The sequence below is a fragment of the Centroberyx gerrardi genome, chromosome 24, assembly GCF_048128805.1.
Source record: "Centroberyx gerrardi isolate f3 chromosome 24, fCenGer3.hap1.cur.20231027, whole genome shotgun sequence".
Taxonomy (NCBI): Eukaryota; Metazoa; Chordata; class Actinopteri; order Beryciformes; family Berycidae; genus Centroberyx; species Centroberyx gerrardi.
The window spans coordinates 15381744-15407231 of record NC_136020.1 but is presented as its reverse complement, the minus strand read 5'-3'; the positions used below and the strand labels follow the sequence as shown (position 1 = coordinate 15407231).

Genomic DNA, 25488 nt, shown 5'->3' with positions numbered 1-25488 from the left:
TTCATCACTGATGCAGTAATCGGCTCTAATAAAAAGCTTCTCAGGGCTGCGTCAAATAGGCTAGTGACCTTGGCCAATATCTGCATCCACATCAACCTCATCCTTATATGGAAGGGCTGCACAGACGAGGAGAACCTATAAAATGGCTTGGCACACTATATATCAAGTTCTCACAATGAAAACTCCTTTTTACCATCCTTCATTGCCGAGTTTGGTGTGTTGCCACTGAATCACTCTGTTGAAACGAACTTTGGTTTAATCAATTTCTTCCATTGATTCAAGGAGAATTCACAAGGCCATAGTATCTGAGGGAGAAAATGATGAAGGGAGAGAGAGAGAGAGAGAGAGAGAGAGAGAGAGAGAGGGAGAGAGAGCGATTGAACACTCCCACTTAAAGGTCATCAGATTGCTTGATGCTTATCAACCTTTCTTTCTTCTAGCCTGGGGAGGGGAAGCCAATATTTGCTGAGTGATGTTTTTAAAGACCCAGAGGAGAGTCCAAGCTATTAAAGCGGCGCTGGCTCTCTCTGGTTCCAACTTGGCATGGACATCAGAAGAGGTGCGCTGTGCTGTAACAACCAGAGCTCCGCTACACAACACTGGCTGCTCCCTCAGCTGAGGAGATCTCCACACAGCTCAAGTCATATGATCCTAAATGACAGCAACGTCGCCCCCTCTGGACAGCAGGTGTACTGTGCCTGCAGCTACAAATGAAGCCACTAGGGAAGTACATGCAGGATGGGTGGGGAGATGTATTCAATGGCTAGATAGATAGATAGATAGATAGATAGATAGATAGTTAGATATATAGGTAGATAGATAGATAGATAGATAGATAGATAGATAGATAGATAGATAGACAGATAGATAGATAGGTAGATAGATAGATAGGTAGATAGATAGATAAATATGTATACACTGGATCTTACCGTTCGGCCTCCAGGCGCATCTCCTCCCGTTTCTGCCTCCTCAGCTCCCTGCGCCGCTCAAAGTCCATCTCCTCCATGGTTACGCCCTGAGGGATGACATCATCAAACACCGCCATGTTAGTTTACTCACAGTCAGGAAGGAAGGAAAGAGGAAGAATAGGAGAGAGGGAAGGAAGGGCTTTCATGGTCATCGCCTCCATTCCAGCGTCTGCAGATATTGGCAGGCAGCAATACTGGCCCACATATGATATGATATCATGTTTACCTAGATATCAAATATAGGGGCGTGTGCTACATCATACCTAGCATCATGTTCACCTAATCTCCACCATCGCAATCCATCCATCCCTATTGACCAGGAGGATGTGGATATAATCCTGACAATCCCACAAGCCTCAGTTAGGGGAGTACAGTTTGGCTCTAATCTGGGCCTCCTCTAGTTCACTTTGGTGGAAAACAGAGGAATGCAGGAGAAAGTAGAAGAAAGAAGGGGAGAGATAGGGAAGAGAGGAAGGAGAAGCTAGCACAGGATGTTAACTCAATCAGCTAAAAGCACTCTCACTAAAAATACCCCGCTAGGGTACGTGACTGACTGTGCAGTGAGGAGTCGGACCACCCAGGAGCTGCTGATCCTCCCATCATACATCTATGATCCCCCACTAAACCACCACCAACATCTACATTGGAGCGGAGCAGACACCCGCGCGGCTCAAACTGAGCACTCGCGGGAACTGCTGTACGACAAAGTGGCGTGACAGCTCACAGTTTCAAAAAAGACAGCACTGGGTAAAGTCACACTTTACTAAAATACATCATTTATAGTGCCATTTCTACTGTGGACTATGGTACAACATTAGCAGTACAAGCACAAAAGGAGGCGTTGTAAAGTGCAGCAGGAGAAATCTGGAGAAACAAGGGAGGAACTGTGCGTGTCATACCTTGAATTAGCCTTCGAACAATATCTTTGTCTTTTCCTTCACACCATACCAGCTTCTCACAATGCTTGCTCCAAGCAGAGGTACAATGCAAAGACTTCTAGCAACAGTCTCCCACAGTCTGGCCTCAGCTGACAGAAAAGGCAAATGCCTGCTCCTTCCCCTCCCTGCTAGTTGTCCCTCCCTCCCTCTCTCTCTCCCCACCCTCCATCCCTCAGTGGCCTCCTTCCTTCTCCCCCCCCCCCTCCTTTCCCCTCCTGTCCCTCTTTCCCTCCCTATCTAACAGCTTTTCCTGTGTTGTTTACAGAGCTGTCATTGCTCAGCTAAACTCTGTTCTAGGACAGGACTGGCCTCGGAGATGCCGGGCTCTTGAGGCCAGCTTCCTGTGTGTGTTGTACCGTAAGCCCTGCCTGTCTGTCTTGTCTGCATGTTTTTTTTCCTGCCTGCTTCGTCTTCCCTGTACTCCTCTGTAGCCCCATAAGGGACAGAGAGGGACTCCCTGTACATAAAGACATCTGAAAACAAAGCATGCACGCACACAAGCATGCTCAGAAACGCTGTGTACACACGCACGTACGCAGACACACTTGTATGTGTATTTGCATGAGTGCACCAACGTTTATGAGGACACATGCATATACAAACAACACACATACACAGGCATGTACGCATACACAAACGCACGCACACATATGGAAGAGCAGGAAACGCATAGACAGGGGAGATATGCTTTAAACGAAACCATTACACCAAGGGATACTCCTAATCCCCCCCCCCCCCCATCCCAACTCGCCAGCCCCACCGCATCTCCTCACCCGCAGTCTTCTCCTCCCTCTGAGCCTCCTACAGTAAACACAGCCTTGTCTCCCCACTATCACACTGTAAAAGCCTTGGTGACTTGGGGAGGGAAGCAATATTTCCAACACCGCAAGAATTCACTCTCTATGTTTAGATGCACAGTGTTGTTAGTGAATGGGGGAGGGGGGGAGGAAATTGGCACTTGGATCTCGGGCAATTCATACAACTGTAATTAAGACAAAATGAGAGCAATAACTTAAACCGAAAAGGCCTACAAACATCACAAGTCTAATCACATACTTCCGAGAAGCAGCGACGCCAAGGGAGACAAAGTTATTAGTAACGCAAGCACGGCGGCATATAAATTTGAAGTTATTGTTGCAAATAATGCATGATTTGTGCCGCTGAGAAGACTGCATTTTTATTCTATGGTCTGTTGAAGAGTTTTGTTCCAAATGAGTAATCCATCATTTTAAAAACATGTCACTTACGCTTATGAAATGACTGCTAGAAACAAAGATTTAAAGAAATTACGATCCTTTTTAAAGAGTGGTAGGTAACAAGTTCTTCATCAACAAAATGATCGCAAATACTTTTACACACTGGAATATACATTTTAGAGATATTGAATGATAAACCTGAGATCGTTTTTTTTTTTAATTAATTGCTATACAGTGTTTTGTAATAAAACTTTTCAATTCTTCCTGACTGTAAGAAGTGAATGGAGGAATGAATGCAGCACAGTCACATTCTGTTGCTTCTGCATGGGGCAACACACAACCATAGGGCAGAAGAAGAGGCCCGTGCATTCCAGAAAAGGCCTTCAATAAAATGTAGAAATGTAACTGTTGTGTATATCACTGGAAGGGAGGGACCACCCATACTTTGCAAAAGCTAACAGAGAGACGGAGAGAGAGAGAGAGAGAGAGAGAGAGAGAGAGAGCATTCCATAACGTTGAGCAACCTGCAGTCCCAACTTTGTGACAATTTCAGAGACTTTTACAAGTTCAGCCTGTCTTAGCCTGTCCAGTGTAAAACATCTCCTTCCTCCCATCCCGCCATCTATCCATCGATTCCACCATTTGTCTCTCTGAAACCTGTATCCATCCTGTGCTTCCTTCTCCCTCCTCCCCCCTCTCTCTCTCTCTGTGACTCTCTCCATTCTCCTCCCCCTCTTTCTCTTTGCCTGTCTGCCCCAAAGTTCTACAATAGCTATAATGACACATTTACCAGTCAAATTACTACCTGTCGAGACTGCCAGACCCTGGCACAGAACCCAGTGTCTAAGTACCAGCCTCTTAAAAAGCCTTAAAAGCCCAGTTGATGTTATCCTGACAGCCACTGGGATTACACCACCTTATAATGCCTCTATCTTCTCACGAAGTCTTGAGCTAACAGCACCAAAACAATGGGCCTCTATTAGCCAAAAGTGGCACTAAGTAGATAAACTAAAAAGACTGGGAGTAAGGCTTAAGAGTAAGTATGGGCCAACAGCACATCTATTTTTGGCTTTGGTGAAATGTTCCTGATGCTGGCTTAGTATTCAGTGAGGAGGGAAGACTGCAGTCTTTTGGTCAGATTTGTTACTGTGATACTCAGAGCAACTATCCCCTTGCAACCTTTAGACAAACACATTAATCTCTGCAATATGCCTGTGGAGCTATGCGAGGAATGCTCCTATTTAACCTCTGATGTTAGCGAAGGGGACTTGAAAGAGCCTCCAAATTACTCATTCACATGCCATTTAAAAAAAAAAGCCTCTTCCAGTGGATCCTTTGAATGCAGTGGCTTTTTTGGTTGTTGAAAAAGGGAATTAATGTGAAGATAAACAAGTACAAACTAGCTTAGTGCACGTTACATCCTTGCCAGCTGTGAGCTTTGCAAATAATGGAACAATGGCGACCTGCCACAGCTGACGGTAAGGAAGCTGAACGAGTCACTACATTTTCAAGTTTTGAAAAGCGACCTGAAAATATAACAATATCTTAGCTTACTACTACAACTTAACAATTAACATTAATGCTAGCATAAAGCATACCTGCTGCACCTAAATCTAACAATCTAATGTTGGAAAATGATACGACTTACCTTAACAGGAAACAAAGGAACTTGTAATGAATCATTTACTAGCTATTAACATGCTTCCACAAGCAATCTGAATTGTAGACTAATGTGAAATGGAAAAGGCAATCTTTCAATGCGGCTGCACTCATAGCTCGCAGCAGCAGGAGCAGTATCTTGTGAGCCATCAGCTGGCCTGTACAGGTTACTACCACAGGCCTTTCAGACATGCACAGTGCAACAAGGACTACAAGGACAACAAGGAAACCATGCCGACAGCAACAATGAATCTCTCTCTGTACTGGGTTAAGGATTGCGGTAGCGTATGGTTCAACTGTTACGCCATCATTGGGCTTATTTAATATTAGATATTATTAGATAAAGCACATTGGCATAGTTCACATTACAATGTGCCTTTGGTAAAGCGACTGAGAGGGAAAACAATACTGGAAAACATAGTTTCTTAGACTAGGGGCTGAGACGCTAACTGGATCATGGGTCTGTTTCTGTTTGGCCCCACATGATAAGAGTACTATAGTGATCCTGGGTCCCAGCTCAAGACTAAATTTACTCACTTAGGGGCTGAAGATGGTCATGGTGACGGTGGTAGTAGTGGGGACCAGGTGGAGAGGGGGTAGAGGACTATTTCTTGGATAAAATCATAGAATATCAGACAATGTCCAAATCCCAAAGAAAATTGTTGTGGACAAAATATTTGGCCTGCCACCCATGGAATTTCTGGTTCACAGATCCTTCCACTCTGGTCTACTACTGCATGGAAATGAAGTCCAAAGGAAAAGTTAGAGAGCCGGAGTGTCAAACCGTGCCAACAAAAACCACTGTCTGCAAATACCGTATCTGTCCATGCACCCTAAAAAGCAGTAACGGTGCATTATTAGTAGGGCTGAGTTTACAGAGTGGGGACATAAAAGCAAACATGGTCATGCTACAGATACTTCTGCTCTGCTTTTGGCCTTCGGAGGAACACACTGTTCTCATGGGGATGAGAAAATAAAAGAGAAGAGAAGAGAAGAGAAGAGAAGAGAAGAGAAGAGAAGAGAAGAGAAGAGAAGAGAGGCGAAAGGGAGCAGAAAAGAAGAGAGGAGTTATATGTCTACCAGCTATGGAATCGCAGGTGTGCGGGTGTCCAGGTGAAGAGAGGTATTCCAGATATTTGGTATGTGAGAGAGACGCTGGCACAAGGCCTGGGCTTTCTACGCTCTCAGTCAGGGCAGGAAAATATGTTGTCCACCTGCCACAGTGGCTGGTAAACCCCAGAATTCATGAGCCACTTTCACCCTTTTACTAGCCACTAGCCAAAATCAACCACATGCCATTGGGTTTTTCAGAACCGATACGAGTGTTGACTGCTTTATTGAGGAGATCAGCCGATACAAGTGCAGCTCTAACTGCTACTCAATAAACATTGAGTAGTCATTGATGCCACCTAGTATTGGCCTATTATAAAACAATTGGAGGAACAATTATATAAAAGAAAATAATGATAGAAAATGAATAAGAAGGCTACAGCAGAAAGTTCTTTTTTCACAAGCGTTAGCATTTCAGCAGTTTCACATCAGCCGGCTTTGCCTACCAATGTCAGCCAGCATGAAAATTAGGACTTACAGTCAAAGCTTTAGAAATAAAACCCTTATTGATGAACATGTGTTTTTGAGTAATCCTAAATACTGTAATCTGTATTGGAACCTTACTGTACTGAAAATCTGTAGTGAATGTGGGAGCTGAATCAGTGCCGATCTTGATATTATAGATACTATTTGTGCACCTCTAGTGGACACATTTATCCAAAGTGGATACATTTTCACTATTTTCAGTATGGGTGGACCCAGTGGGAATTTAACCCCTAACCCTGGCATGCTCCATTTGCATGAAACTATACTAGACTATATCGTCCTCTTATGGGAGTATCGCATACTAATCTGATAGGAGAAGAATGCACTTATTTGTGCATAAGTCAAATGAGAGGGTAAGTAGACTAATCCATATGGGAGACCAAGGCCAATAATGCTATGGAGGAACAGAGAGAGAGAGAGAGAGAGAGAGAGAGAGAGAGAGAGAGAGGTCTGTTTGTATAATCTAAACTGCGATGTATTGGTAATGTGTTTTGCACTTTGCTTTGGTAACGTAAGAATGATTTTATCATACCAATAAAGCTTCTTCACATGAGAGAGAGAGACAGAGAGAGAGCGAGAGAGACAGAGAGAGAGAGAGAGACTACATGCCTGTAGGTACTGCACACTAACAGCTGTTTTGGCTGAGGCTCCAGGGACAGTTTCAGTTGGGTAAACCTAACGTTTTCTGGAGGGGTAAGGAGTCCCTTGAGAGCCGCCTGGCAGGGCGGCTAAAATATGTTCAGCCTGTGTGTGTCACTGAGTGTGTGTGTGGGTGTAAACATGAAGATATACAATATGCAAACAAAGAGCATTTATGGTTCTAAATGTCTGTCTTTTGTGTATACGTCTGCGTCCGAATAAGTGCGTGAATGTGCGTACGCGAATATGTGCAGAGCAAGTGTATATGTATGTTTGATTGAACGCTTTTTTTATGTGCACTTTATGAGTTTGTATGTGTGAGAATGTGTGTGCATACATTTGTAATACTGCAAGTCTCTGAGCGTACGTGTGCACACTGCAAGTACGTGTGTGTTTACGGTACAGTAAATGTGTGTGTGTGCATGTGTGATATCCATCACCACCTACGGTGCTGTGTTTGGAAAGCTGGCCTTGTGGTTGTGGTTCCGTATGATATGTGTCTCCTCTCACACATCCAGCCCTCGGCAGCATTAACACATTTACAGTCCCAGGCTACAGGGCGGCTGTGGACGCGCATTCATAAATTCACTGGGGTTTCTGGCACTGGAAAAGCATGAATTCTCTCTTTTTTTCCATCTCCTCCTGTCTCTTTCTTAGTTTCATCCTTCATCTAGTGTGTCTCTCTGTTTCTCCGTCTGCCTCTGTTTCACTCTTTTGCTCTCACCCTTGTCTCACTCTCTCTTCTGTTTCTGGACCGAAATGCGGCAGTCCGGCCAACAGCTGCTGGCTACGTGTTCAGCTGAAATATGAAGAGACATTTGTGTGTGTGCGTGCGTCTATGTTTGTCTGCATCTGCATGCCACTGTATGAATATATCTGAAACTGCAGTGACCTACTGAATTGGGCCAGCGGCTGACAACCAGAATAGCTTGTGGTGTCAAAGCAGAGGTTTTTAGCTGCGACCGTATATTCTAGGCAGCATATGAGGCGGCCGAATGCATCTGAGCTCAATACCATCTGTTTTCTGCAGAGCCTCCATCTCCTCCAAAACAAATTCATTTTCTCTGAAAGTGTGGCTTCGGCTCGAATGAGGAAAATTTTCAGTGAGCTTGAGCAGACGTTATTCATAGGCAAACTTGAGAAGCTATTGCCGATGCGGCAAGTGAAATGACAGCGCAGTGGGATAACGTACCGACGTTTTTGAGGGCGAGAGCGAGAAATGGGCTCGGGTCCTTAAATGCTTCAGACGCATCGTCATTAGTGACTTAAGATCTGGTGATCACACACAATCCTCCCTCAAATCGCCCTGGATCTCCTCTGTGCTGACTTTGGCTGTCAGATAGAAGAAGAATCGGCGAGGGGAAATTTCACATTGGTGTACAGAAAAGACCTGAAGGTTCAAGATGTTAAGTTTCCATTTGGTGGAGAGAAAGGAGACTCCTGCATTCCCAGACAATGGTTCACATTCCATAACACCTCTCTGTGCCCTGTGAATCACACACACACACACACACACACACACACACACACACACAGACTGACTGACTGAGGTTATCTGCTCACACACACAGCCAAGAAAATCTCAATTCTCAATGGAATACCAAGGATTGCTGGGAGCTGGGATTAACCAACCATTGAATTTATCATAGGATCAATCATCCAACAGATCAATTGCACAACCAAACTAGCAAATAAACAGCATCAGAACTTTCTTTTACGCCGAACGCTTTGCCAAGCACTTCAAGTGCTACGTAACACAAAATGAAACCCTCATGACACTGTGTTACTTACTCAAACAGCATGCTGTGATATGCTCATGATAGCAAATAACATTTATTTCAATTACCTTTCTCAAACAGACTAATCCCTTTTGGAAAGGAAATCGTAGCTTGATACTTTCTAAACTCATTACCCTGTGTTGCCCTGATAAAAAAAAACATTACTCTCCATGTAGCATTTTTGAATCCTGCGTTACATTTTCCGCTGCCAGAGAGATAACCTCACTAACCTGGGATAACTTTGAGTACACTGTCATCTGTGGTATATTTAGGCCATGACTCACTGTTCTTCTATTATTATTCTTCTTCTTTTCCAGTCCCACACATAGCTGGGAGTGGAAGAGCTCGCCTTGCCGCTGGCTCGCTCATCACAGCACTTACTTAGCCCGTATTAAACCTGTTATGAAGGTGTTACGACCTCCTCCCTCCTGCCGAGAAACACACGAGACCTGAAAGCACCTGCGCTTCACAAGACCGCGTCCCCACCCCCCCACCCCCCCGGCTGAGAGTGTGTGTATGTGTCCTTAAACCTCACGCCTGAAGCTAAGTCACGCTTAAATTGCAATAAAAACATTACCCCAACGTGCCATATCCATCATCTGAATCTCAACATGCTTTTCAACAGCAGTTTGCAGCAGGCAGACGCTTCATTTAAACGACCACCGTATTATCATCATTCTCTGTTTGGAGAGACTTAACTCCCATCTAGCTCCTCGGCTCTGTGCGGCAGTTTTCAAAATCTCACACACACTTGAAGCACTTTGAAGTTAACCACTGGATTCAAATGCTAGATTCTTATTTGTCAGCTGCTGATCCACTTTACCGAATTAAATAACTGCCTAAGAGAAGTCGATATAGCTGGCCGAGGAGGACGCCTATAAAACATTCTCTTACTTTTAAATGCCAGTTTTAAGAGGGCCATTTACATTAGGAGTTGGATTCTTACTGCCCAAATCATAAATAACACTGTAAAGAGGCAACTTCTTTGCGAGGGAACAGCACAGCAGCGAGGGCCCATACAATCCTTCTCCACTCTTTGACTTTTAAAAGGCTTGTAGCCCTTTTAAAAGTGCACTTTCAGATGCTACACCCACAATCAGGCCGTATCGGAGAAAGAGCATTCCAAAAAGTACAAATCCCACACAAAATAGGGATGTTTGTACGGCATCAAAAGGCTACTGCTCACTGGCGGTGCTCCATATGACCAAATATGGAAGGAAAAAATGCTGCCTTTTCCCGTAACCAAACTGGGAAAAAGAAAAAAAAAAAAAAAAAAAAAGGGAAGGTTTTCTTGCATGCTGTGTGCACAGCGAGATAGAGCTCTCACACTCACTACACAGTGGCCACAGAGTTGGCTCTCTCTCAAAACAGCATGACTGATGGTGATGTTGGACCTGCCGTGACATCTCTGGGAACACACACACACACACACATACACACGCACACACCTGCACGACCTGCAGGAGTCATGAAAGGGAAGCACGCAGATCTCCTCACGACGCTGACATTTCGTTTTTAAAAACACACACAAAGCCTTTCCTCACTTTCGCATATGAGCCCCGGTCTCAGCAGTGCACTTGGAGCCGGAGCCCCCTGGAACGGAACATTCCTCCTGGTGAAAAAGCAGCCGTCTCGAACAGCCACAGCCCTCTGCTTAAGTTAGAAACGGTTTGTTTATCTGGCCCCCCTCACTATATGGAGCGGCTCTGACATTTGCCTGCCGCTACTGCCGCTGCAAAAAATGGCCATCTTAGCAAGTCATTTAACAAGTAATTTAGCAAATTATCTCGGATATTTTTTGCAGCGCGTGAGCCGCCGGAGAGGGAGGGATACTGGTGAGAGTTGGGGGGGAAAAAAAGAGCCTGAACTCAGCAGAGAACAAAGCAATAAATAAAGCCACTTGCGCTTCTATTCCTACAAAACCGTCCATCTTAAGAACGCATTGAACCTTTGTGTTTCGTCTTAAAATCTCACTCAAGTGAAATAATCTGCCAGTGAGGTGAGATCATTTCACTTGTTTCTAATGAATCTACACATTTGAAGATATTGTCACACATTTTTTATAAATGTGTGACAATATCTTGAGATAAGGCAGGTTCACTCCACTTGTTTCATGATACTGTCAATTGAGTTGCATTCGAAAAACAAGCGAAATATCACACTCAATTCTTGTTTTAAGAATAATACGATTTTTAAGACAAGATTAAACTCACTGAGGAGGACAAATTTTGCATTGCTGCCGGAGACAGAACGAAAAACAAGTCTTAACTCAGCGGAGAACAAAGTGATAAATAAGCCACTCTCGGTCTTTCTTCTCTTGTTTGCTCAGGATCCAGGCGGTTTTAGTTTTCAGCGCCATGGCCCTCTTATGTAAGCCCCCCCTTGAAATAATACATCAGATATTCTGGTGCAAATATCCAGAATGTCAAATAATCTCAATAAATATGCACCCCCGCACTTGACATGTGATATCAACAGTCTGTTGTGTAATTCCACAAGGACAGCCGCACAATCTAGTCTAGTCTTCATCTTTCCACAACCTTGTCAATAATACAGGACTGTGTAACATACATGCCATAAAGATTTTAGGCCGCAGCTATGGAAATGGTCTCAAACAAGGCAGGACAAATGCAAATGGATAAATGCAATTTTTCACATCAACTTTCTGTCAAAACAAAGCTTTGTCATGCATACACAGGGACAACACCAGTCTCTCAGTATGTGGGAACATAGTGACATATCTATTAAACATGTTAATAAATAAGTAATGACAGACAGCTGCTAAATGAAGCCTGACACAATGGAACTGACAGGAACATTACCCTACTGCAAAAAAATTACACATCTTAACAAGTCATTTAATCCAACTATGTGCCTTAAAATCAAGTGAAAAAAATCTGCCAATGGAACAGGGAAATTTCTCTTGTTTTAAATGCAAATCAACCACTGTGCAAAGACATTTCTTGAATTGTGTGTGTGTCATTTTATTTGATACTAGTGGAGTGATTTGCCTTAATTGCCTTTGCCTTGTTTCACGATACTGCTGCTTCTCGAAAATCCCTGAAACAAGTGGAATTATCTCACCGCACTGGCCGAATTTTTCACTTGTTTTAAGAAAAAATAGGATTTCGAGACTGAATACAGGAATACACGACTTGTCTTCCCCCTCCACCCCCCTCCAACCCCCTTCTCTTCGTCCATGTCCAAGGGAAAATCAGCCTCCTCTTGTTCCTGTGACAGCTCGTCTTGACACCTGCCTTCTGTCAGAGTAAATGAGGCCCGGACGGCAGCCTGTGTCTCCTCAACAGGACATTAATCTGCTGGTAGCTCGCTGACCAGGGAGACTAGTGGAACCAGAGTGCTGATGTATGGTCGGTTTTAGTCTAAGCACCGCTACTGCCGACAACACCGCTCGAACAGTTGATCCAGCCAACGGCAACAAGGCAGAGTGGAACAGAGTAGAATGAAAACAGAACGGAACGGAACAGAACAGAATAGAATGAAAACAGTTGTGTCAGAAGAACAGAACAAGAGAACAGGATACAGTGGAACGGAATGGAACAGAACAGAATGCAACAGAATAGCATAGCATAGAATAGAATAGAATAAAATAGAATAGAATAGAGGAGAAGGGATGGAACAGAACAGAACAGAACAGAACAGAATAGAATAGAATAGAGGGGATGGAACAGAAGAGAACACAATAGAATAGAATAGAATAGAAAAGAATAGAATAGAGGAGAAGGGATGGAACAGAACACGATGGAACAGAACAGAACAGAACAGAATAGAATAGAATAGAATAGAATAGAATAGAATAGAATAGAATAGAGGAGAAGGGATGGAACAGAACACGATGGAACAGAACAGAACAGAACAGAATAGAATAGAATAGAATAGAGGGGATGGCACAGAAGAGAACACAACAGAATAGAATAGAATAGAATAGAATAGAGGGGAAGGGATGGAACAGAATACGATGGAACAGAACAGAATAGAATAGAGGGGATGGAACGGAACAGAACACAATAGAATAGAATAGAATAGAATAGAGGAGAAGGGATGGAACAGAACAAAGCAGAAGAGAATAGAATAGAATCTCCACTTTCAGACATTTTCTATTGCTTGTTATAAAATGTGTTTCCTGCTGTTCTGTCTGGCCAGTTTTGCCTTGGAAAGCAGATCTCAGCGGGACTAACCAGGTTAAATGAAAGTCAAATACAATAAAATAATAATCTAAACACGAGCACAGTAGAACAGAAATGAATAGAATAGAAACGATTCACTAAACATAAACCCTTTTACAGTCTTAATGGAGAAAAGCGTTGGTTTTGCTTTAGCTCCTGTTGTACTCCAAGACCTCTGGGTACTTTGCGCAGGGTTTTTAGTGACAGTCAGTTATGTATTAGACCAACACTGTGTTGGCCCTAATTCCCCTATTTGACTTGGCAAGATATAAGAGGAGCGCATTTAAAAACCCCAGCCTCCTTGCAAAATGGGCAACAGTTCAGGTCCTCCTCCAGTAATTAGGTAATAGAATGGCAATGTGGCCTTGTTAGAAAGACCGTCCGGTAACTGAGAGTTCACAGGTTCAATTCCCTGCTCTGCCAGTGTGTCCAGCCCAAAAGTCTGTGTGTTCAGGGAAATACTGAACTCATACCTGCTTAATCACTGCAAGTCACTCTGGATATTAACATAAGTTCAACGACTAAAATGTAAAAGTACGCGTGATTAACATGATCCACGGCAGCTCACAGCCTCTGCTATATAGGCATATGACATGCTGGAAACATTAAGTGGAGCATAAAAATGTATTTCTCATAAAAGCTTGAGAGGTTCCTGATGTGTCTTTTGCAAAGGCAAACGCAAAGGCAAAGGCAAAGGCAAAAAAAAAAAAGGAATCTGCTGAACATTTGTGACAAGCTTCCTACAAAAGCCACGTTTTGGTCGCGGTGCGGGAAGCGAGGCTCTCGGCGGCCAGAGAGAAATTACACTTTGGTGAAAGAGGGAGAGAAAAACGGAAGGATGAAAAAAGAATGAAAACAGTGGAGTGATTTATGTGGCTGGCTTGAATCGTGCTAGGAGAGAATGTCTTCCCATCATACCTTACATGGAAACATACATGAGGGTAGAATGAGGCTAAAGGCATGATGCAATGCCCCGACACCCTGGGAGCCTGCTGAAAACATGACAGCTGACACAAGTTTGCCTTTTTTTGTGTATATGCAACACAGGCTCATTTCTGCCCTAACACGAAAAACACAAAGAAAATCACCACCATCGCTTACACGGAAGACACTTTTTTTTTTAATCTCTTCAAGCTGCCATAAATCTTTATCTTTCTTGTCTTGTTTTAACACACGAGTCAGTAAATCACACGGCGGAATGCGAATTTTTTTTAAGTGCGCCGCGAGGATTTTCAAGGGTATTACGTGACAAGATATTTTTCAAAATAAGGGGCTGCATTCCTGGAGAGAGATAGGAGAGATGAGATTAAGGAGAGGGTGGGTGTGGGTGTGGGTGGGGGGTGGGGGGGGGTGGGGTTCAGGCATGATGACCTCACGAAGCGCTATTACTCACAGTGGATGCGGAGAGGTGGAGAAGCCCCCCCCCCCCCCGGGAGTCCTCTCAGTTCAATCTTAGTGGAGAAATCTTACGCTTTCTTTTGGGAACACATAGACAAAATTTATATAAACATTGTCAAGAACAGGAACGGTGATGGAGTGCCTCGCAGAATATTTTTAGTGGGGACGGCCAGGTTGGTTTATTTTGGTCCAATGACCATGAGGATGAGGTCTCTCTCTCTCTCTCTCTCTCGCTCGCTCTCTCTGCCTCACTCAGCGGCCCTGACACACTCTCAGTAAACCCATGGAGGCCCAGCCATTTGGTGGAGGATGTGCTGGGACCAAGACGCCTCCAAGCACTGCACTCGGTAGACAGATGATGAATGAGCTTTAGTGGCCATGACAGAGACAGAGACACTAATTTATCAAGTCTGGGTCTTGTATTCAAAGACATGATAATTGGTTAAAGGCATTCAACAGTAGTCTTTTGACTCAATACGGTTGAACTGTGTCACTCGTAGACCATTATAAAGGTCCCATATTCTACACTTTCCAGTGTTTTATCTTATGTCTTGAGGTCCAATAAAAGCTGTTTGTGTGGTGTCATGTCCCAAAAACACTCTCAATCCATTTTTATATGTTCATTTTCCACCATCTCTCTGAGCCTTGCCAAGAACAGGCTGTTTGTCTTTAAGACTGTCTTTAAGGCTCATTAATATTAACGACCCCTCTGTTCTGATTGGCTACCACTGACACCACAGCCCGGCAGCGACAGGTGGGGAAAACTCCCCGGTAAATACACAATGACAGCCGCTCAACTGCTTTGAAAAAATGCTTTGTTAGCTTATTGTTTGTTACAAAAATGATAATGAGCGAACGTTTGTGACGCCACAAAGTTAGGGAAGTCCAAACGGCTCGTTTAGAGTCTCGCTTTTCTAATACGGATTGGGTGGATTTAGTTGGCGACCGCGCGTTTTGATACTTTATAGCTTTTAGATAGCACATCCAAGTCCTTTATAATCAAAGAGGCAAGGGAAATCCTGTTTTACCAGATATGGGACCTTTAACATTGTCAGAATGGTCAAAATTTCAATACTACTTCAATACCGTTGCGACAGATTGAATTCAATATTGAATTTTAGAGATGCTCAATACTTTCACCAAATGTGTTCTGTAAGGTGAAATTCTATTTCAGTGTCATCTTCAGAGGGCGGTGAGAGTTAAAAGAAAAAGAAGAAGAAGAACAAAGATTGAAATAGACAATCGCACCATGGCCCTTGACACTGGACTGCAGCAGTCGGTGCAAAATTCAATGAAGTAAAACAGTCCGCCATGTCTTGAGCCGAATCGGTCCATCTTAACTGGTTGACAAGATGGTGCCAGGAGCGAAATATGGAACTATTTCACTTACAGAGGCGACAACCGACATCAGAAACCATATCAAAACCCCTTTTGCAAAAGTCAAGTGTGGTAATGCATTGCTCGATGGCTTTTCTTGTTTGCCACGGTATCGTAGTAGTATCGAATTTTTAGATAATAAACTTGAGTCTGTGGATGTAAAATCAATAAGTGACAGAGAGCTCACCTCTCCTTCCAGCTATACATTCCAGAGTAGAGAACGCTTCACATGCCTCGAGTCTTCTCTACGCAAGGCTAAAGTTCCCTAGCTTTGCCAGATCTCATTTTCCTGCATAGTTGTGCTGGCTGTTATTATTAGTGTGGCAGCCAGCCAGCGAGTGTCCTGGATGGGTGCAGGTCCTGTGTCTCCCTCAATCCCCCACCCCCCCCCCTCCTCCCGCCTCTGAGGAGAAAGTCCCAAGTCAGGATCTTTAATCTGTAGGTAGAGGTAATGTATCTCACCTTACACTCTGCACTCAGTGTGTGTGTGTGTCTTTCTACTGTGTTCGGTGCCTCTGTCTGTCTAGAGGGCAATCCGACCCACCAGTGCAAACGCAGCAGATCTCCGTACTCGCTGCTATTGTCAGTCGCACGTCTTGAACCCCGTCCTTCAGGAGAGTTGCCCCTTGTCTGTCTATATTTCAGGAAGCTTCACCATTCCTCCCCTCTCTCTCTGTGGTTATGTGACTTTGGAATCTACTGCCAGAAATTCCAGGAAACCCTAGAGCTTCATGAGACATAACAAAGCTCTCTCTCTCTTCGTCTTCCTCTCTCTCTCTTTCTCTGTGTCTTTGTCTCTTGTCACTGCGGATTACAGTATGTTACTCTGTCTGCCTTGAACAGACTTGGAAGCTTTGCAGCTCATTCTCCCTGGGTGTTATAAATATTTCTGTTCAGCGGGCGACTGCCTCATTTTATACCATTTTAAACGGTAGAGTTTCTTACTTTTTAATGCCTGTGCTAATTCTAGACCACAGACTCTTTAGACCGTGGAGGGCGCAATCATCATTGACTGCCATTAACATGACGTGACGTTTACCACTAAATTGAGGATAAAATTCAGCTTTAGAGGTTAATATATGTGTGGTATTTAAGCCTCCTAATTCCTACATTTATTAGAATAACACATATCTCAGACAGCCATGAAATTGTAAATAATTGAGCGGTGCTCTTAGGAGGCTTCTCTGGTTGCTCCGTGGAGGTTGCTGCAAGTTTTTTTTTTAGCTGATGGCAAAACTGGAAATGAGATTTGGTCCACAAAGCAGCGGAGCTAAATGGGAATAAATCCAAAACCACGGCAGTTCCTCCAGGCACTAATCTGTCCGTGGGGGTTCACTCATCTCCTTTCTCATGACACTGTCTCCTCCACCTGGGTCACCTCTGCTCTGGAGCACACGGATGCATGTATGCACCCCCACACACGCATAGACTCACACGCACCTATACAAGCACCTATTCAGCCCCCACCCGCTCCCACCCCCCACCCTGTGTTTATGTTGAGAGCTTGAGTGACTGGTATTTCATTTCGGCCTGCCCGGAGCCCTTTTGCACACAGTTTGGCTTGGCCGGTGTACCATTACTGGTCATTAAGTCTAACCTGAACTAATAGGGGCCCATTTTCCAAGGTGGTCTCCCAGGTGGCTGTCATAGGAGTGAGTGGCACTGTGGGGCTCGGGGCTCGACTCAGGCACACCGAGTCTCATGAAAAACCTGCCGGGATGCGGGCCAGACTCCGTCATACGCGGGACGGAGGCTCTTTGGTAACAAGAACTCATTGTTCCAGGGGGGCGTCTGAGTGTTTTGTTTCTCATTAAGGCAGGTTTTAATGAGGGCAGCCAGATTGTGCACCCTGCCCCATCCCTCCAACACACCCTGCCAGCTTTCTACCTTCCTCAGTGTCTGATCTGCTCAACCATCAACAATCCACCCAAACCCCTTAGCTCAAACCCCAGCCTTCCACCAAAATCACCAGCATCCCAAACACCTCATTAAGGCTTCAACCTCAGCTTAACCTCCACGAACGAAACCAAGCCAACCAAGCCAATCAAATCAATCGCCCCAGGGGTCAGGCAGATAAAGTACACTATAAATATGTTGTACCAATATCATCAGCCAATACTTGAATACATTTTTATTGGCCTAATATTGGCATCAGAACATGTCCATAGATGATATTAATCCATCATAAAAAAAAAGTGCTGATTGTGGCAAGCATATAAAAATCAGTGATTAAGTCACTTTGTCATTATTTTTCTTTGCCAGCTAAATGCGATGCAAGAAAATTAAATTTTTATGCTACCATAAAAAACTATGTGAAGGCAGATAAAACAGTAATTGTTACTTTTGCTCCCAATAACAGTATGACATCCAAAAATTGTGTTGTGCCACGTCCACATCACACACCGACTGACTCCTACAGGCTGTATCACTTCATATGAACTTCTCCCCTTATGTTGCTCAGTATCTGAAAATACACAGATGATTACAGGTAAATCCTCTAAAGCGCCGCCATTTTGCAGTAAAGGGCAAAGAATAACTTCAGTAATATTTAATAACAAGTTTTTTTCCCATCAGCAATCACTTTGTCAGAGTAGATGTCATATTATCCAAGTGGTGGATATCTCATTTTGGCAAGAAACTATTCAAACGTCTTAGCGCCACTCTCTTCCCTGTGACATGTGTCATCATTAATCAGATGAGAAGCAGCCATTAGTCTAAATGTGGAGGTAATTAATACACACTCACACTCCATTAGACGTCATGCTCAATTTGTTTACAGAGCTGTGTACTGGGTAAACAAGCAGAGGGGACGGGGCCCACAGCTATTATTCCTGACTGGAGTTGCTGAGCTACTGTAGAGACTCTAACCCACATGCATTTCCAAGAAAAGCTTCATCTAAACTGGGCCGTTTATCACACACAGTTCAGATATTTTATTCTGAATTTACAACTTAGATGAATTACGTTCTTTACTGAATAACCGTATTCATCTGAGTTTCTGCAAACTCTGTGTTGTCTGATCACAAGATAATCGCGCACATATGTATCTTGGTTATAGAAATTGTGACCGGACTTCAGCATTAAAGCTGAAGCATAAGCCTCAAACAAGGTTAAATTGCAGTAGGGCATATAGTATGAATCAGCCCTTAGTTTAATAAGTACCATTTGGCTGTCACCTCGGCAGCCGTAGAGCTGCTCTATTACAGCAAAGCCCCTCCAGCACAGACCTGGGGTTATTCAATAAAAACCTGACTGAGTGTTTCTCCCAATCACCGCTGGCAGAGCTCTGATGAGGTAAGAAGCTCTCCTATGCCAGCCTCTGTCCCCGCGGAGCACCGTCTGATTAAAATGGCTTTCTGAGGCCATATTTTTGTTCTCCTTGTCCCCTTGCCAGACCTGAGTTAGAGTACAGAGAGGCAAATTGACAAATTACCTGATACGTGCTGAAATGAATCCACGAAAGCAGATCTAATCTGCAAAGGTCTCCGATAGGTTAATATAGATGAAGGCATTAGATTTCGTCGCTTTTGCTTTTGGAGAAATCCTTGGTATCCATGGCTCAAAGACACCGAAACACAAACGCAAAGACGTAGGAAGAGCATATGTGCGCCTACACACACACATTTGTTATTGGCGCTGAGGGTAGGACAGCTTCGCATCAGCCTCTCTGCGTCTTTGATCTTCAGTCTTAATCACATTCACAACAACCTGCCCCCCCCCCCCCCCTCCCCTCCCCTCCTCCCTAACAGGGCAGTGACATGTGAAGTGGAAAGAAATGGCAATAGCTGAGTGGCCCACTAGCGCCGGCTTACTTACTCTCTCTTTCTCTCGCCTTGCTTGTAATACATTCCTGAGCAATCCTCAGAGGCTCATATGTAAATGCCTGAGTATGCTTCTGATTAGGAGGCACAGAGAGTACACTCTATAAATGCACTCTTAAACAATTACCACTGCTCCCGACACAGACCTCAGACTGTGCTGCTGCCTAACTGGCTTATTCAGGTGGGAAAGATAGCTGCAGTCCATTTGGAGGAATGTGCCTTGCAATAAGACATTATTTTGCATCAAAAGTCTGAATACCAGACCAAGGATCGTTCCAGAAACACTGCGTTTGTGAAATGTATACATAACCTGACAAAGTAGTGATTTCTCATTGTTTACCTTGCATGAAAATGTAACTAAGCAGGGAAAACAGACTGTCAGACAGAAACGGGACATCTTTGTATTCTCCTTTACACCAAGACTCAAAAACAAACGGACAAACTTGGACTAAAGAAAATACACGATCAACACGACTTTGAAGTTCTTCCAAAGAATGAAACAATGGGCAGGTTTACAGTAGAAGTCTGACTCATATGGATAGCCATGTAAGGACACACTGGTTGTTTTATGTGTATGAGGTAAGTCCTTACTCCCATCATTACCACTTACGAGCCGGATCGCTCCAATTCTAACTCCCATGACGGCAAGCGTCCAACATGGAATCACCACGCTCTCCTTCACGCTCACCATACACACACACACACACACACACACACACACACGCACACAGCACCTCTGCAGCCATCAGCATACTTTCAGCAGGCCTATGACCGACCTACACACTGCCCCGTCTGTTTCCCCCTGTAGCCCTGCCGCTATTCATAGAGCGGTTAACCTTGCTCACTGTGTAAACACATGACCTCACCGCACTCAATGGCATTTTTCACGCACGCTGCCGGGATTTACATCACCCTATTACCTCCACGTCCCCTTAATTCCCCATTACCTTAAAATATGGGGCGTTTAAAAGGTGATTTGACGGGCTCTTGATTAGCCGTGTTTGTTTAGTTTCGGTGAGGACGCTGTGGGTGGAGGGAGGTGAGGAGAGGACAGGGGCAGAGGAGAACGAATGAAGGGCTGGAAAAGCGGAAGAGGAGAGAAAAAGTTTATAGTAATCGTATCTTTTTGGGAGGCGGGGAGGAAGCGGGAGGACAAGAGGCAGAGGAGTGGATCGGCGGTAAAGAAAAGGACAGAGGTGAAGAGAAAGAGAAAGTAACAGTGAATGTATCTGCTGTGGGACAGATATGTAAGGCGGTTTCTCCACCACAGGGACACACTGTGCATGTCTGAGGGCCCGGTGGGAGGACGCCAAAGGAAAACACAGGGCCAATCAGCTCACAGAGACATTTCCTGTGCTTGTTTTATCAGATGAGAAGAAGCCCAAAGGCTAAACGTCCCACTCAACAATGTTACACACTCCTCCAAATGCCTCGCTTTTGGGGAGCAAAGAGAACACACACATCTTTGGAGGATGACATCAGAAGCGCTGTTTAGGAGGAGTGACCTCACCCTCGCACGATCAATCACCCACCAAACCCCCGTGAAATGTCGACCACAGGAGTGAGAACGGAGGTTTTACCTTTTAAGACTCGGGTCTAAAGCAAGGCCGTCTCATCCAGAATTGAATCACCATCCACTAAAAAAAGCGATTTAGTTAGGGGGAAAGAAATGCAATAGTCTTTTTACAGCTGTGGGACTTCTGGGGGAGCTTAGCATCTGGCAACTGGCAGACGGCAGGCCAATATGCCAATTACCAACACCGACGTGCCATGCTGCCTATTAGGCAACCCGGCCTTGAGTGATAACACTTCAAAGTCAGAAAGCGTCAGGAGCGAGAGGTTGATCTAACAAACCCTCTTCATCAGAGTGTGACTAAAGCCCAAAGGAATTCAAACACAGGTCTTACACGTCACATGACTGACTGGTTTAGGCCAGGAGAATCAAAGTTTAGGAATTAGCTTGGAGAGAAAGGGAAGTAAGACACAGGTCCTGGGAAGGATCTTCTTTAAATTCTTTTCTCATGTACGCTGTATGGAATCTGCTATGTAAATACAGTTTGATTGAATGAGATTTCATTTGGTGGTCAAACAGCTTCCATTATAGACTGGGCTTAGGGGTGGAATAAGAGAGGGGGAAAAAAAGAGAGTCAGCATTCTCCATCACCCAAGAGACAACCGGAGTCTAATTCTGCAGCGAACAAATGCCAGAACATCCAAGAGCCGCGCGTATTCCCCTACAGAACTGCTCCATGTCAGCTTGGCTGCCTAATGAGGAACAACAAACAGAATATGAAGCTAAATTACACAGAGGGAGATTTCATGCCATGAGAGATTTTTCTTTAAAGAAGAAGCAAGTACGAGGAATTTTAGATTAATTTATATATCACTAACCAAACATCTGCGAGACTCTTATTGCATATTTTCCAGGACCTAAACAAACATTATCTACGGTTTCATGCCCTTGTGTGACTTCACAAGCGGGGAACGCTACCAGTTTTGCCTACCACTTGTTGACCGTCATTACCCGGTTAAGAGTTAAGAATTCTTTTCCACCCCGAGATCTGCCTGTTCGTCCAAGCTCACCATATTATACAACTTAGTGTGCGGTTCTGGATACAGTGCATTCAAATTACATGCTATCGAATTCAAAGGCGAGGGGGAATAGAGCGAGTATGCTGTGGGGCCTGAGTCCAGGGCCAGAATCCCATGAGCTTTAGCTGCATGTCAATCACAGTCACTTCAAATGAGCTGTACCCTGCCCTACTGGTGCTGCTGTCCAGAAGATACAAACCTGAAACCCAAACTAATTTTATCCCCAACAACTGGCGGATACTGATGATGAAGACTTTTACCCTTGACGAAACAGAGCGGTCGTTTTGGGAGAAGTGAAAGACAAATGAGATCTGCTTGTGTTTCTCTGGGCGTGGCAGGGCATCATTTCTCTAAATGTATTCTGAGAACAACAAATCTGCATAAAATTAAGTCAAGGGGCAAGAGAGTGGAACATGCGAAACATGCTTGACATGGTTTCAGTGGTCCGTAGCTCGGCACCTGCTGAGAAGAAACAATGTATGTTTGGGCCGACATGTCAGCATGCAGTCATTGGAAATTGCACCACATTTGGAAAACCTTAACAGTGAACACAGTATAGGTAAATAGCATTATTAAAAAAATAACTGAACGGTTTGATCATTTGTGTTACACAATTCCCTCTGCCAGTTTTCCGTTCTATTCAAATTCTGTTTGCCACTTGGTTGGCTGCCTTGCTTAGCGGTGGTAAGAAACTATTGCCTTGCAAGGAAACTCTGGATTCTTGCTTTGGAACATAATACTGTAGTGGATTATAAATATCTAGGATCAAACTATAACACAGCACACACACATACACGTACACACACATGCATCTGAGCACATAACCGTGCATGCATACATACACACGCATGCATGCACACAGCAAAGAGATTCCTGAACTACATTTAAGTCCAGTTTCATGCTTTACCACACGTTGATTATAATGAGAATGAGGCACAGTGATCATCTGATCCAACCTTTAACTTGAATCAAGTGTAGAGAAGGGGGAGAGAGAGAGAGAGAGAGTGAGAGAGAGAGAGAGAGAGAAAGAGAGAGAGAGAGAGAGCCTGCGTACAGTAACTGGAGGCCTTTACCGCACAGTGCAGTCCAGACCCAGACTCCGGAAATGCATGGCAGTGTTCCCTACATCCTGCCTGCCCAGCCCTAACCCTCTCGCCCCGCACTGCCAAACCCCTGTTATCACTGTACGCAATTACCTCCAGATTCTTCTGCGCCCATATCATATCGTGCAAATGATAAAACCCCCCCTTTACACTATAAGGCATGAGCACATGTGTGCGCTTGTGCGTGCGTGTGCCAGCATTCGAATGTCTGTGAGAGTGTGTGTAATGTGTATGTGTGTGCACATGCATGCAAAAGCTGAAAGACTCCTGCAGGACTGTTATGCATTCCAGAGGCTATTCCAATCATCTGTCACCAGGTTGGGCCTGCGCCTTATAAGGAGCGGAGGGCATTCCCCGCGTGTTTTCCAAACACCGTACAACTTATCAGATACAGTTTCATGGACAATTACTATGCTGTCTCTGGCCCAAAAGCCATTCAAAAAGACCCTATAGATCTACCCTCCGCAGCCCCTCCACCCTGTTCCATTTTCCATGCTGCCATTTCACAGATACTACTATGTAATAAAGCTGAGATCAAAAGACTTGCTGGCTAGCCCCAGTACAGTGAAACAGAAAGAGAGCCTTTTCGCCTCAGGGATGGTGGGATTGCAAAGAATGTGATACCTTGAAACGATGAGAATGGGATTCATCTGTGAGGACTGCCTTTTGGTTGCCAGTCTGCCCTGTGGCTTTGTCTATAGGAGATGCTGGGTGTGTTGAACTTTCATGTACACAGCTAATCGACAGCTGCCTCCAGTATTTCAGAGTTTGCTATTTTGATTGTACGTCCTATATGGTCAAATTTGATCCTTGAGGGGCCTGCAGTGTGTTGTGGCTATGGGGCCCATCTTTGCCCCTCTGCCTACTTTGTCCACATTCCACATGTCAGCTTTCTACAGGTTCCTCTACATTCGGCAGCTTTTACCTCAAGGTCACAACATGGTGATGGGGTTGTTAGGCAGCTTACTTTGAGTCGTCTTGAAGGCTTTTATGAATCTATGACCCAGAATTAGAAGGAGAAGCTTTCCTAAGTTCTCCATTCACAAGCAAAAACATGTGTGATGCCAAAGTCAAACATCATCCTTACACCATTTTGTTACAGGCCTAAGTCATCGTTTCTGGCTAGCCTATGCAATGTCTGCTATAGCCTACTGAGGCGATGAGAAACTTGGCTGGCCGAGGGTTTGGAGACCGCCCCTCTCATACTTTGTCCGATAAGAATCTGAAGGAGTGAGAGCGCATTACACGAGTGGACATATGTGTTTTTCTTTATAGGCCTGCTGTTAACAAAACGTTAACATAGCAAGTGACCATATCATTGCTCGACCCATAATCAAGTTTATTATAGTTTGCAATCATGAGTTTACTTTGCCTTCAGTGAACTGTTGGGATGGAAAGCGCACAAAAGAGGGAGCGGCTTACGGCCAACCGTGTCTTCTGAAAAGTAGAATCAACATCTATATTCTTATAGTAGAGATCTCTAATATGGCATTTTGGCACCGTAACATTGTGCATCATATTTTCAACGAGCAGTTGCATCCGCGCGTCATGAACTTATAATTTCAACCCGAGGGATGTTTGATATCAAATTGCAAGCATTAACTTTGCAACCACTTCAAAGTTTAAAGTTTTAGTTCTTACCTGTGGATCTTAACGGGACAAAGTAGTTCTCTTCAGTCGAGTGAGAGGAGAGGAGAGGGAGCCAGAGTCTGCCGTCGGTCCTCCACTGTATTCAGTGATAAAACTGAATACCCGAGCAAGCCCCTCCCTTTAAGACATAATCGCACACATCTATGTTTACTGCTGGCTGGGCTCAACGCGTTGTCCGCACCACTCTGGTCCAAATACACCAAGCTACTGCTCAGACTCTACTCACAACACGCTTCCAAAACTGACAAATGAAATATTTCAACACTGGGCAGAACTAGCGCAAAACTCCTAATAGCTAGAGTGTCTTTCGGCAGAAAGTGCCCCTTTTGGTTATCCTTCAAGGGGCCTCTGAAAGAAAATCCTCTGTCAAGAACGATCATATGAAATGTTAATCTTGGCCAAAAAGGAGGGCCGTCTGCTAGAGCACTCAGCAGACCAGAAGGCCTAGAAACTACTGTACTGTATTACCAGGAATGTGGTGATAAATAAAAAGGTGGGGTAGTTATAACCTCCAGTTGGTGATCATCATAAGGAAAACAACCACCAATATGAACAAAAATCATATTTCCAGAAACTCATTAAAATA

At 44.3% G+C, this 25488-nt stretch overlaps 1 protein-coding gene across 9 annotated transcripts in view; it reads right to left on the bottom strand.

Moving 5' to 3' along the window:
- Positions 1 to 24982, bottom strand: part of cald1a (caldesmon 1a) — a 51444-nt gene extending 26462 nt beyond the window's left edge. For 7 of the 9 annotated variants that reach the window (XR_013504090.1, XR_013504089.1, XM_078282216.1 and 4 more), the window contains exons 1-2: positions 24894 to 24982; positions 930 to 1015 (exon numbers count right to left, since the gene is read on the bottom strand). Coding sequence is in view for 7 of the 9 variants with exons in the window: in XM_078282216.1 (XP_078138342.1) it covers positions 930 to 1006 (77 nt within the window). In the remaining 2 variants the exon portion in view is untranslated. Of the gene's footprint in view, positions 1 to 929; positions 1016 to 1231; positions 1261 to 1867; positions 1994 to 24893 lie in introns of those variants that run through there. The other 2 variants (XM_078282217.1, XM_078282218.1) reach the window with 2 other exon arrangements.
- Between the last annotated feature and the right edge of the window lie 506 nt (positions 24983 to 25488).